The sequence below is a fragment of the Nyctereutes procyonoides genome, unplaced genomic scaffold, assembly GCF_905146905.1.
Source record: "Nyctereutes procyonoides isolate TBG_1078 unplaced genomic scaffold, NYPRO_anot_genome, whole genome shotgun sequence".
NCBI classification, from domain to species: domain Eukaryota; kingdom Metazoa; phylum Chordata; class Mammalia; order Carnivora; family Canidae; genus Nyctereutes; species Nyctereutes procyonoides.
The window spans coordinates 959,635-973,093 of NW_026575139.1; the positions used below are offsets into that span (position 1 = coordinate 959,635).

The 13,459-nt window shown below is 48.1% G+C and overlaps 1 protein-coding gene across 3 annotated transcripts in view; it reads left to right on the forward strand.

Moving 5' to 3' along the window:
• The first annotated feature begins 1,187 nt into the window (after positions 1 to 1,187).
• The window catches only part of PPP1R13B (protein phosphatase 1 regulatory subunit 13B), a 91,809-nt gene continuing 79,537 nt past the window's right edge, over positions 1,188 to 13,459 (forward strand). The window contains exon 1 of one of the 3 annotated variants that reach the window (XM_055303943.1): positions 1,188 to 1,451. In XM_055303943.1, the coding sequence (XP_055159918.1) occupies positions 1,326 to 1,451 (126 nt within the window). In that variant the 5' untranslated portion in view covers positions 1,188 to 1,325. The other 2 variants (XM_055303945.1, XM_055303944.1) reach the window with 2 other exon arrangements.

The following is a 13,459-nucleotide window of genomic DNA, read 5'->3' on the forward strand; positions in this document are numbered from 1 at the left end:
CAGACCTCCTACACATGCCAGTGTGTATCTCTGGGCAATTTGCCCATCTTCTCTATTATACTAAAGTCTATGTCCCACCACCAAGAGTGGTTCCTGAAGGGCCTCTGGGAACTTAGGTCTGGATGACGAAGAGACACAGGACAGCTTTGCAGGGCAGGTGTGTGTGCGTGTGACCTAATTATGTCTGCGAGTGGTATGATTTGGCCGTAGGGGAGGTCAGAGCTGGGAGCCAGACTATCAACACCCTTGGATGCTAAGTGATGGGGCCTGATGCATGGAAGTTGCAGCAGGGTGGAGGGAAGGAGGACCAGCTGGAGAGCCTCTGGGGGACGGGGGCACTAAGCAACCTGGCCTTTCATGCGTACCTGGTACCTGCCGGGAGGCTAGACGGGGTCTTGGTGCGGGGGCAGGGCAGCTGCCGCTACCTGTACCCAAGGGTCCTACAGGCAAGAATGGGATTCCAATGGCTAGGCTTTCCTTCTCAGAAGAGTTGGGCTCATTTTGACTACCTCAAGGCAGATGGCACATCTCTGCAGTGCCCTGGCAAAGCCTTGTCCCTTGCCTGGTTTCGTGGGCCAGCACCCACCCTCCGATTCATGAACATTGAATGTTCAGCATGTCAGAGCTGGAAGGCCATCGGATATCACAGAGTCTAACCCCGCTCTGGTTACACATAGAAACGGAGACCCAGAGAAAGGGGTGCCAGTTGCCTGGGACCACACAGGGAGCGAGAAGCAGAGCTGGCATTAGAACACAGGTCTCTGACTTCTTCCCATTACTCAGAGCTTCCTCTTCTCTCCAAATCCTGCTCCTGGAAGAGATGTGTCACTAGCCATTGCTGCTTGTGTGTGAGCTTAAAACCTCCTGGGTGATCCCTCTACTCAGGGACATACGTACCCTAAGCCTGCTTGCTTGCGAATGATAGCATAACTACAGGACACTCTTTCTGGAGCCCTCACCATGTACCACGCACTGTGCTAGGAGCCTTCCTTACACCTGGCTGAACCTCCCCGAATCCCACGAGGCAGCCACTATTACTTTTGTAATCTCCCATTATAGAGGTAGGCAAATTGAGATACAGAGAGATGCAGCTTGTCTAAGATCACACGGCGAGGGTGTGGCGAGGCTGTGTTTGTCTAACTGGAAAGTCCACACTCCTAAACACTAACCCCGTGGCCTCTCAAGGAGAGGGGTGGCTTCCCCCGAAGAGGACAGTGCTTCCTCCCTGGCCTCGTCCTTCCTCGCCCACCGGCCTAGAGCCTCTCAGATGGACCCTGACCCCCTGCTGACGTCTCCAAGAAGCCGGGCCCTTCCCAGGGTGCTTTATGGCGTTTGGTGTTTGGGGGCATCAGCAGACGTCCGTGTTCAGGATGCTCGTGGGAGTTTCAGCGCTGCCTGCACAGCACAGCAGACACAATGTCGTCTTGGCCGGGGTGCAAATGGACGGCCCGGTGAGCGGCGCACGCGAGGGACGCCTGCCCCTTGGGCGGCCTACACTACCGCGCGGGCCGTGCCCTACGGTGGGCTGTGGACGCGTGGCCCCGGGGGCCGGCACTCGGGCGCGCAGGCCAGGGCAGCAGGTGTCCTGGGAGGCGAGGCTGTAAGAAGAGGCCGGGCTGCGGCGGCTGGGGCCTGGGCTCTAACCTGGGTGGTTCGAGCGCCAAGGACGGCGGCACAGGTGGGCGCGGGCCGGCAGGGGCTGCAGGAGGCGGGCGGAGCAGGGCGCCGCGGGCCGCAGAGGACGCGCAGGCGGACGGCGGGGCAGGTGGCCGCGGGCGGGAGCGCCGCGGAGCCGGGGCGCGTGGACGGTTTGCGGCGCCCCCCGCCCCCCGCCCCGGGAGCCCGGGGTCAGGCCGCGGTCAGACGCGGGCGCGCGCCGCCTCCGCGGGGTGGCCCCGCCCCCTCGGCGACCGCCCGGCGCCCCGGGTTCGAGTCCCGGCCCCGCTGTGCCTCGCTGCGGGGCGGCGCGCGGACCCCGCCCTCTTCCGGCCTCAGTTTCCCCCCTCCCGAGCTCGCGGAGGGCCGCTGCCCTCGGCCGCGCGCGGCCCCGAGCCCGCAGGCCGCCACGCGGGGCGGGGCCGCGGCGAGGCGTCCGCAGCGCGCCCGCCCACGGGAGCGCGGACGCGCACGGGCGCGCTCGCACCTGGCCGCCGCGGGAGCGGCTGTGGGCGGGCGGGGCGGGAGGCCACGCCCCCGGGCCCGCCCCCGGCCTCGCCGAGCCAATCGGAGCGGGCGGCTGGCCCCGTGTGGGGCGACGCGCCGGGGGCGGGGCCTGCGGGGCTGAGGAGCGAGCCCGAGGGCCGGCGGCGCGAGGCGGTCGGGCGGAGGCGGCGGCGGCGGCGGCCGGTCCCGGGACAGCGACGCAGCGCGCCGGCGGCCGCGACAGGGCCCGTCAGGCTCCGCAGCCCGCCGCAGCCGCGGCCGCCGCCTCGCCGCTGAGGGCCCGGGAGCGCGGCGGCGGGGGCGCGGCCTGCGAGGACGGCGGGAGCGGCGGGCGCGGCGCGGCGCCGAGCGTCCTGTCAGGCGGCCGAGGGCGCCGCGGACCCGCGCCGCGATGATGCCGGTGGGTGCGGGCGGCGGCGGCTTCCTCCGCGGGCGGCGGGCCAAGCCGCCTTCCTCGCGCGGCTCCCCGCCCTCGGGGCCCGCGCGGGGCCGGGCGGGGAAGGAAGTGGCCTGGCGGGCGCGCCCGGCCCCGGCGCCCCCCGGGCGGGCAGGTGGGGGCGGCGCCGGCTGTCAGCGCGGCCTCGGCCGGGGCCGGGGCCGGGGTCGCGGTCGCGGTCGCGGCCGGGGTCGGGGTCGCGGCCGGGTCAGGGCCGGGTCAGGGCCGGGACGCCCGTCGCCCCCTCCCCCCCCCGCCGCGGCGCGGCCCTTCCTGCCGACCCTCCCCAGCTGGGGGCCGCCTGGGCGGGGAAGCCGGACACGACGTCGGAGCCGGTCCCGTTTCCCAACGCCCCGGCGGGCGGGCGGCCCGGGGAGGGGGTGTCGTCCGGCGCCCCCGTGACCCCCCGCCTGCGGCTCGGCCGGGGTCGCGTTGGGAGCGGGCGGCGGGGCGTGTGCGCCGGTGCGGAGCTCGCAGGCCGGGCCCCACGGATCCCCTCGGCGCGGCCCGGATCCTGAGGTTCTGTTGTCTTTAGGAATTGACGTAGGGAGCGGACCGAGAGAGCCATCTTAGGGTTCCTCGGAGCGCGCCTCGGAGGGCTGTGCGGACCGTGTGCCGTGACCGGCCTGTGGCCACTGTGATCCGGGGGTGGAACGAGGTTCGCTCGCGGCGGCGCCGCCTTTGTCCTGTCCTCCAGGATGCGTTCTGCTAGAAAGCTTGGCTGTTTCCTTTACCTACGCTCTAGATCGCAGTGCGTGCTCCGTGAGGATTTTTCTAGTCTTTTTTTTTTTTTTTTTTTTTTTTTTTTTTTGTGAGGTGGGTGTCATGACTTCTGGAGAAAAATGTAGGACTGGGGGCGCCCAGTTGGATGTCCTGGTCCCCCCCCCCCCCCGTTCCTTCATTGTGAGTAGGATCCTCAGACACGCTTATAGTGAAGTAACAACAAAATCCATCGCTTTAACCTACGACTTCTGCGCTGGAAATCACGTTTCCGAAGGAAAGCGCCGTTTCTCTGCGTTTTTCTGCTGGAAGACTGCTCTTCTGCGATGCTGCCTGCACTCAAGGACATTTAGATTAGAATCAACCCCCCCCCTCCCGCCCCCCATCTTTCAAGCCATTTCCTGTCTCTTGGTAATCTCTTCTCTCTTTTTTGAACTCATTCCAACACATCGTGTTTACAGAGTCTTAAGCTTTGACCTCATTGATCCTTAGATCCTTCTTTAGCATCAGGGCTTGTTGGGTTTCCAAACATTTGGTTTTAAATGAGTGATTGTCTTGTAATGGAAGGGGAATTGGATGTGAGCATCAGGAGATCCAGAGTCTAGTTCTGCTTTTTTTTTTTTTTTCTTCTTTTTTAAGCTATGTGACCTTGAACAAGTCAAGGTCTCCAGCCTGGAGTTACCTCTGAAGTAGGAATAAAAACATACCAGTGTCTGAGGGCTTGTCCTGAGGATCAGAAAGGATGATGTGTCCAAAACTGCTTGTCAAACAGAATGCCATGCAAATATTTATTATTGTTAGTATGGCTCTGAATTGTCCATTTCTAATTTAAACCTCTGCAAGAAAAGGCATTTGGAAGCTGTTCCCTCCCTAATTCTCACTGGCTAGATTTGGGAAAAGGGCATTATGGTGTCTTGGAATTTTGAAAGCAGCGTTAGTTAAATCATGTAATAGTTGGTTTCATTATAAACTACAGCAACATTGGAGGGTATTTATAAAATGTAGATTGGTTTCGTCTTTGTGTAATGTTTAATTACAAATACCCTGGGAAGGAACCTGGCTTACCTTTTCCATATGGGACACTCAGACGTTTTACCTCTACTCCACATGGTTAGTTTCCTCTAAATTGGTCTCTTCCTTACCAATTTCTTTAAGTTTTCTTACCTGGCAATTGGGAAATTTCTTCATGATACTTAAAATCATCAAATACTTAAAAAACACACACACACACAGATAAGTCTGTTAACTATTTAAAACACAGTTTTGTTTTAAACGCCTTTTAGTAACAGATGGTGTTTCTCTTTCTTAGTCTCTCTTTTGTGCCCTTGAGGTCTATATTTCCTTCTTGATCCCTAAAAATACTACTTGTAGGATTGAGTCCTTCCTCTAGTAACATGGTTGAGACTGGTTGTAAATTCAATGTAAGTTTTAAGGACATGCCATTCTTTCTTGGTCTTATCTGAAACTATGTATCCAATATAAGAAAGATTGCTCTTTATTGTATAGTTGGTGTTCAGCATCATGATGAATCATCAAAGGAAAATTGGATCACATTTTGCATACTTTGTATAGAGTAGTACTTTCTAATAGGAATGTAATGTGAGCCACACAAATGTGATTTTAAATTGTCTAGGCACTACATAAAAAGGTGGTATTTTAGTAATATCTTTTATTAACTCAGTATATCAAAAGTGTCATTTTAACATGTAATCAATATGAAAATTTACTGATGTGATATTTTCCTTTTTTTTTTTTTTTTTTTTTACACTAAGTCATTGAAATCCAGTGTGAATCCAGTGTGAATCTGGTGAGGTTTAGAGTAGCACATTTCAGGTGCTCAGTAGCCACCTGTGGTCAGTAGCTACTATATTGGGCAACACAGGGTTTAGGATATATTTTAGTTATTTGATAATTAGCAATTAGTGTGTAGAGTCTGTGGTAACTTTTAATTGATCAGATGGTTTACTGCAGCGCTCAGTCTCTCAGCTGTTGGGAATAAATGGAAGTATCCAGTCATGTTTTCATTTGACACAAAGTCTTTGTAGAAGTCTTTAATTTGCCTGTTTTGGGAAGTTGCGTGACTATCAACTTTTTTTTCTTTAATCGGCTCCGTGCCCATAATGGAGCCCAATGCAGGGCATGAGCTCACGACCCTGAGATCAGGAGTCGGTGCTTTAACCGGCTGAGCCACCCAGGTACCCCTGTGATTCTATTTTTATATTTTGGAATTTTCTCGTACTAAAATAGTAATGCATTCTAGTATCTGTAGTCATTCACCTTTTTGTCAATGGATGACATTTTTACAATGTTTTCCCAGAAGAAAATGGCCTATACTTTAAAGATCTCTTTTTGGCTCCTCCCTAAGATCTAGACCTGAAGGCATTTAGGGTATGCCTAAATAACTTTGAAAGAAATAAGAATATTAATAAAAAAAGTGTGATTCAGAGCATGAAAAGAATGAAAATATCTTACTCATTGGTCAGCTTCTCAAAAGGGAGTGAGCATTTTGCAGCTGGCAAAACTTCTTGTGCAAAGGTGAAATATGTATCTGGGGAATGGTGCTAAGGGTACTTTTTTCCTCTTCCAAAGGAATGTTGATATGAGTAAAGGGAGTTCTGTGGTTCTAAAGCGTGTTTTATTCATAAGAAAGGCACTCTGGTGGTAGTGTTTTGGTCATGTCAGCAGTGAGACTCCTTATCTGCAGTAGATAGCACACAGAATGACTAGCTGATTCCGCTCCTTTCTGTCCTAGGAGCCCTTTCAATATATTCATGATAGGCTAGGGGTTAAATAAATTTGTGTTTAATATTTAGCTCTCATTAAACAGACATTTACTTATTTCAGATACTTTCTTCCCAACTATGTACAAAAAAAAAAATTGAGGTACTAGAGTGAGTCTTTTTTTTACTTTAATATTTTTTAAAAATTTTATTTTTTCATGAGAGACACAGAGGCAGAGGGAGAAGCAGGCTCCCTACTGGGAGCCTGATGTGGAACTTGATCCCAGTACCCCAGGATCACGACCTGAGCCAAAGGCAGACACTCAACCCCTGAGCCACCCAGGTGCCCCAGAATAGGTTTTCTTTTAAATAATCAGCTGTCGGGCAGCCCCGGTGGCGCAGCGGTTTGGCGCTGCTGCAGCCTGGGGTGTGATCCTGGAGACCTGGGATCGAGTCCCACATCGGGCTCCCTGCATGGAGCCTGCTTCTCCCTCTGCCTGTGTCTCTGCCTCTCTCTCTCTGTGTCTATGAATAAATAAATAAAATCTTTTAAAAAAATAAATAATCAGCTGTCACGTAATTGATAAACTATAAGGAGGGAGATTTAGGTTCTAGTATCCACTTGTTGGTAACCTTGTAACCTTTGAACCTAATTTATTTGGCCTTCAGTTTCTCACCTGTGAAATGAGTTGGTCTTGGTGATTTCCAGCTGTTTATGGTTGGTTCAGCCGTTGAGACATAGCAGATACTTTCATGAAAGGCAATAATCAGGCTACATCAAAGGTTGAGGCAACCTGACACTTGTTTTGACAGCCCTAATAGTAAACTTGTTCACTCCCCAAGCATCTTTGTGCCATAGAGCAGATAAGACCTCAGTAGGTGTTCACTATTATTGTTAATTAATAATTTAGGTACCTGATAGGCTTGATTTGTAGCCTAATTCAGTAAACAACCCTGAAGACTGGAGATTTTTTAAACTCGTTTCTTTAAAACAAAAATTATAGGCATAGGGGATCCCTGGGTGGCTCAGCGATTTAGCCCCTACCTTTGGCCTAGGGCACGATCCTGGATTCCCAGCTCCCAGCATGGAGCCTGCTTCTCCCTCCTCCTGGTCTCTGCCTTTCTCTCTCTCTATGTCTATCATGAATAAATAAATAAATAAATCTTTTTAAAAAAATTACAGGCATAATATTGCCATTTAAAATGATCCTAGCCGGGCAGCCCCAGTGGCGCAGCGGTTTAGCGCCACCTGCAGCCTGGGGTATGATCCTGGAGACCCGGGATCGAGTCCCACGTCGGGCTCCCTGCATGGAGCCTGCTTCTCCCTCTTCCTGTGTCTCTGCCTCTCTCTCTCTCTCTGAATAAATAAATCTCAAAAAATAATAATAATAAAATAATCCTAGCCTTATATTGCCCAGAAATTCATAAAAAGAAAAGCAAAGCCTTGGTCATACAAAGACATGTATATAAAAGCTTGTATTATTCCAGCTTTTTTTTTTTTTTTAATCGTCTATATGGATAACTCTTCTAAAGGCTGTAGTATTAAGTGCAGCCATGAGGTGCAGGTATTTAACTTCTTCCTATAGCTCGATCTGGTAAAGTGAATACTTGTGGTATTTCTCATCATGTGCTAAGGCACTGTATCACAGGTTTTGTGACGGTGTCTTTGTTTTTATGGAGAACTGAGGCTCAAGAGGTAAAGAAACTTGGCTAAGGTCCTCCAGCTAGTAAGTGGTAAAACAAGGTTTGAAAACAAGTTGACTCAGACCCTTTGCTCCTATCCTTTGTGCCAGTCACTTTAGGGAAGTTGCCCACAGTCCAAGGATTTTGCTGGGGGTGCTAGTGAATTGAGTTTGGCTAAATTTTTTCCCGGTTATCCTCAGCTCAAAAAGAGCTTAATATTTAAAAGAATCCTGAGGTGAGTCTTTTTTTTTTTTCCCCAGTATAGTTAACATACGGTTATATTAGTTTCAGATGTATAATATAGTAAGTCAACAATTCTATGCATTACTCCGTGCTCATAATGAATATACTCTTAATCCTTTACCTATTTTACTTGCCCCCCCCACCATCAGTGTGTTCTCTATAGTTAAGAGTCTGTTTCTTGGTTTGTCTTTTTTCTTTGTTTCTTAAATTACACATGAGTGAAATCATGTAGTATTTGTCTTTCTCTGGCTGATTTATTTCATTTAGCATTATATTCTCTAGCTCCATCCATGTTGTTACAAATGGCAAGATTTTTTTTTCTGGCTGAGTAATATTTCACTGTATATGTATACTGCAACTTCTTTATCCATTCAATCTATTGATGGACACTTGGGCTGCTTCCATAATTTGGCTATTGTAGGTAATGCTGGGGTATACGTAGGAGTGCATATATCTTTGTTTTTGTATTCTTTGGCTAAATACCCAGTAGTGGAATTACTGGATCATATGGTAACTCTGTTTTTAACTTTTTGAGGAACCTCCACGGCGTTTTCCACAGTGGCTGCACCAGTTTGCACTCCCATCAACAGTGTAAGAGAGTTCCTTTCTCTTAACATACTTTCCAACACTTGTTTTTTATGTTTTTTAGTTTAGCCATTCTGACAGGTGTGAGGTGTTATCTCATTGTGGTTTGGATTGGCATTTCCCTGATCAGTGATGAGGAACATTTTTTCATGTGTCTGTTGGCCATCTGTATGTCTTCTTTAGAGAAGGGCCTATTCATGTCCTCCGCCCGTTTTTATTAAGTTATTTGAGATTTTTTTGGTGTCAAGGTGAATCTTTTTGATAAAAAGTGAGAGTTTTCATCATTTTGGGTTTGGAAACAGGTCTGGTTCAAATGTAAATGTAATTTTCCTTTCTCAACACCTACTTTGAACAGTCTGTGCCAGTATATATGCTTAAGAGTTGCTTAGGATTTTTAGCATGTTATTGTATTGTAGTTATATAACTGATTGTCAACATGTATATTTGTGTGTGTTTGCACAGATGGACAGTAGCTTTCAGTAAAAGTTTGGTGGTATTTTGGTGTCCTGCAGAGTTGTTGCCATAGTTATTTCACAAACTATGGTTTTAGGGATGAATTTAGGAATGGTGATAATCAAGTACTATTGTGACACTTCCTTGGCTTAATTGCCTTGTCTTAGTTCAATGCAAATGTAACGATCAGTTATCATACTAACTGATAAGCAAAAGCTACTGTTACTGGATTTTGTAAAATAAAAATCTTTGCGTGGTGACATGTAGAACAATAAAAACTGGGAAAATGAGTTTGTTTTAAAATTCATGACATTTGGGGTGCTTGGGTGGCTCAGTTGGTTAAGCATCTCCCTTTGGCTCAGGTTCTGACCCCAGGGTCCTGGGATTGAGGCTTGCATGGGGCTCCGTGCTCTGTGGGGAGCCTGCTTCTCCCTCTGCCTGGCTGGTGCTCTTTCACTCTCTCTAAATAAAATCTTTTTTAAAAAAAATTATTTATGATAGTCACACACACACACACACACAGAGAGAGAGAGAGAGAGAGAGAGAGAGAGAGGCAGAGACACAGGCAGAGGGAGAAGCAGGCTCCATGCACCGGGAGCCTGACATGGGATTCGATCCCGGGTCTCCAGGATCGCGCCCTGGGTCAAAGGCAGGCGCCAAACCGCTGCGCCACCCAGGGATCCCTCTCTAAATAAAATCTTAAAAAAAAAATAATGACATTCAAAATATTAGTGTATAGTTCAGTATAGGATCTTGCTAGTGGTATTGTTAGTATAGCTACAGAAAATGTTAATTGACCTTTGGCAGAATCATGATTTGAAATATGTGTAATGATTATGATCATCATAGCTCAAGCAGATGGAAAGGCCCTGTGGTAGGACCATGCCCAGCTTACTTAAGAAACAAAAGGAGGCCAGTATGGCTGCAGCAAAGTGTGGGAGGGGAAGAGAGAGGAAAATGAAATCAGAAAGGTGATGACAGTGGGGGAATTTAGGATCTTGTAGGACTTAACAGTTTATTCATATAGGCTTTTTTTTTTTTTAAAGATTTAAAATTTATTTGAGAGAGACCGTGTGTGAGAAGGGGGAGGGACAGAGAGAGTGGGAGAGAGAGAATCTCAAGCAGACTCCCCACTGAGGGATGATGAGCCTGACATAGGCTTGATCTCACGACCCTGAGATCATGACCTGGGTTGACATCAAGAGTCAGACGCTTAATTGACAGCCACCCAGACACCCCTCATGAGGCTCTTTGAAAGACAAAAGATATGAGAAATTTCTATTGGAAGAAATAAAATCGTGGTTTATTTTTTGTATAAGTAGTTCTGAATAGTAGGCATTGCCTAGGTGCAGCAGAAAAGAATGTGAGGCTTGGTGTCAGTCAGCTGCAGTGTGGGTTCTGGCATCACCACTTACTTGGCTCTCTGACTTTGGGTAAAGTTACTTAGACCCTCAGTCTACACCCCCCCCACACTTTTTTTTTTTTAAATTAGTGGACCCTCAGTTCTTAAACTGGGGATAATAGTAGGAACTTTATAGGATGGTCAGGCGGATCAGGTTGATTATTATAGCAAAAGGTGCTTTTTGTGCAGTAAATGCTCAGTAAACGTTAGTTAATTGTGATGTTTCATTTCCTCTGGGAAGCTTTGCCTAGGCCAACTCTACCAATACAGGCATGCAAACTGGTACATCTTTTTCTAAGTTATAATTTATATACCATAAATTTACCTTTTAACTTGTATGATACAGTGGTTTTTAGCATCAGCATGAGGTTGTCCAGCCATCACCACTGTCTCATTCAGAACACTTTGCCTGATATATCTTTGTGGTACTTGCCATAGTTGTAGCCCTAAACATTCATTTGTGTGACTGTTTGCTTAGTATCTGTTCTCATCCTAGACTGTAAGTTTCATGAGGGCAGAATCTCTCTTTTTGTCATTTACTGCCAATGCCTATCCCAGTGACATGGGATAATTTTTTTTTTTTTTTTTTTTTTTTTAATGCCAGGAGCAGGGAAAAGGGAACAAGAAGGGGAGGAGGGGACACAGGTGCAGAAAGAGAAAGGGGAGCAATGATAGGTAGGGGGTAAGATGGAGACGGAAATACACACCCAAGATATAGGAAAATGGAACGGCAGAGAGGGAGATGGGAAGGCAGGGAGGAAGATGGAGATACAGGAAGGAGGCAAGGAAATGGCCAAAACCGAGGGAGATGGACTTGCGGACACACACGCAAGGAAAGGAGGAGACCCGGGTAGAATTGGAGAGATGGGGGCACAGGCAGACAGGGTGAGGTTGGGGGTCCCCCTTCCACGGTCATCCCCCCACCCCCACCCTATGCCCAGCAAATCCAGAGCCGCGGCCTCTGGCGTCCTGGCTTCCACCTTCCCCTGCATAATTGATGTTCAGTGACAATTTGTTGAATGAAAGAAGATGTAACATGGTAAGTAGTGCTGGACCCCATTGAGAAGTGTGTGTGTGCAATGCAGTAGGGTTCACACTTGACCCTGTAGATCTTCAGAAACCACCAGAAATTTCTAACAAGTGGAATGATGCAATCAGATTTGTATGAGAGAGGGATAATTCTGAAGACAGAATGGACTGTGCAATAAGAGAGATGAAAAAGAAGCAGGAAAGCAGTTAGGAGACTAGTTGGGGCAAGCCAGCCTTGACCTGCAGAAGAAAAAGATCAGACAATAGGTAAAATAGATCTGATGGAGTGCGTGTGAGTGTGATTGCATGTGTGCATACATGCGAGTGTGTGTGTGGTTGAGAGAGACAGGAAGGAAGTCCAGGGGCTGGAGTTGAGGATAACAGGTTTATTGCTCCAGCAGCCAGACTTGTCTTTCCTTTAAGATAAAGACCACTTGAGAAGGAATAAGTTTTCAGGGCTTAAGGAGACCCATGAGTTTTCTTTTGATTGAATTGAGCTTAAGACGCCTGCTATATTAAGAAAGAGGTTACCCTTAAATCTTAGGGTAAAATAAACTTATCAAGTAAAAAAAAATCATTTTGCCCTATATTAATGGTTTTTAATGGTGGTTTTTAATGTTGTGGTTTAGGCATTTTAGATTGCTGCCTGGGCATACCACACACATCGTGGCTTGTACTTGTCAGCCCACCCCACTGTAAACCCCGACCAGACCAGAGCCAGCTTCCCGGGGCAGAGGCTGGCCTGACCTCCTCCTCCTTTGTGCTCTCAGCACCTGCACACTTTCTATAGCAGTGTAATCTGTGTCTTTGCATTGATAGTTTGTATTCTGCTTTTTACTCTAGTGTATGTTCATATTTCTAATGGCAGTCTTTTTTTTTTTTAAAGATTTATTTATTCATTGGTGGGGGGGAGGCTGAGACACAGGCAGAGGGAGAACCAGGCCCCACGCAGGAAGCCCGATGTGGGACTCGATTCCGGGTCTCCAGGACCAAACCGCTGTGCCACGAGGGCTACCCTCTAATGGCAGTCTTGAAAATAAAGTCAGCAAATAATAGTTAACCTCACAAATGATCATCGTATAGGGATCCCTGGGTGGCGCAGCGGTTTGGCGCCTGCCTTTGGCCCAGGGCGCGATCCTGGAGACCCAGGATCGAATCCCACGTCGGGCTCCCGGTGCATGGAGCCTGCTTGTGTCTCTGCCTCTCTCTCTCTCTCTCTCTCTCTCTCTGTGTGTGACTATCATAAATAATAAATAAAAAAAAATTTTAAAAATGATTAAAAAAATGATCATCGTATAGGCAGAGATTTTTGAGGTAGAAGTGGAAATGAGAAATGAGGTTTGGCCAAAATGTGAAGGAAGATGGAATAAAATTTGACAATTTTAGGGGCACTTGGGTGGCTCATTGGGTTAAGCGACTGCCTTTGGCTCAGGACCCTGGGATCAAGCCCCGTTCAGAGGAAGCCTGCCTTTCCCTGTCCCTCTGCCTGCTGCTCCCCCTGCTTATGCGTACATGCTTTCTCTGTCAAATAAAATTTTAAAATCTTAAAAAGTTGACAGTTTTAAGATTAACAAGAAAACAAACCCAACAGTAGGAACAAAGAGTATTTTGTGATAGGAAATACATGTGAAATGGATAACATAGTGGTTATCAGCTTAGACTCTAGAGCCAAGGTTTCACATTCTAGCTTTGCCACTTGCTAGTCCGTGACTTCAGATAGATTATTTAACCTCTTTTGCCTTATTTTCCTCTTTAAAATGAGTTTAATAACAGTATATTTCAAAAAGCTGTTGTGAGGATTGTCAAATGCTCAGACCATTCTGTTAATATACAGAATAAGTACTCAATAAATGTTCCCTTAAATTTTCTCTAGCAACCTAAGGCTTCAGGGTGGGCAGGAATCAGTCAGAAAAGGACCATAAGTGCACTTTATCCCACCGAGGTAGAATGCTCGTGTTCTTCATGTTGACAGAACTAGGTAGTAATGTCAAAATCTATCAGGTTGCTAGAACAGAGAGGGGATGA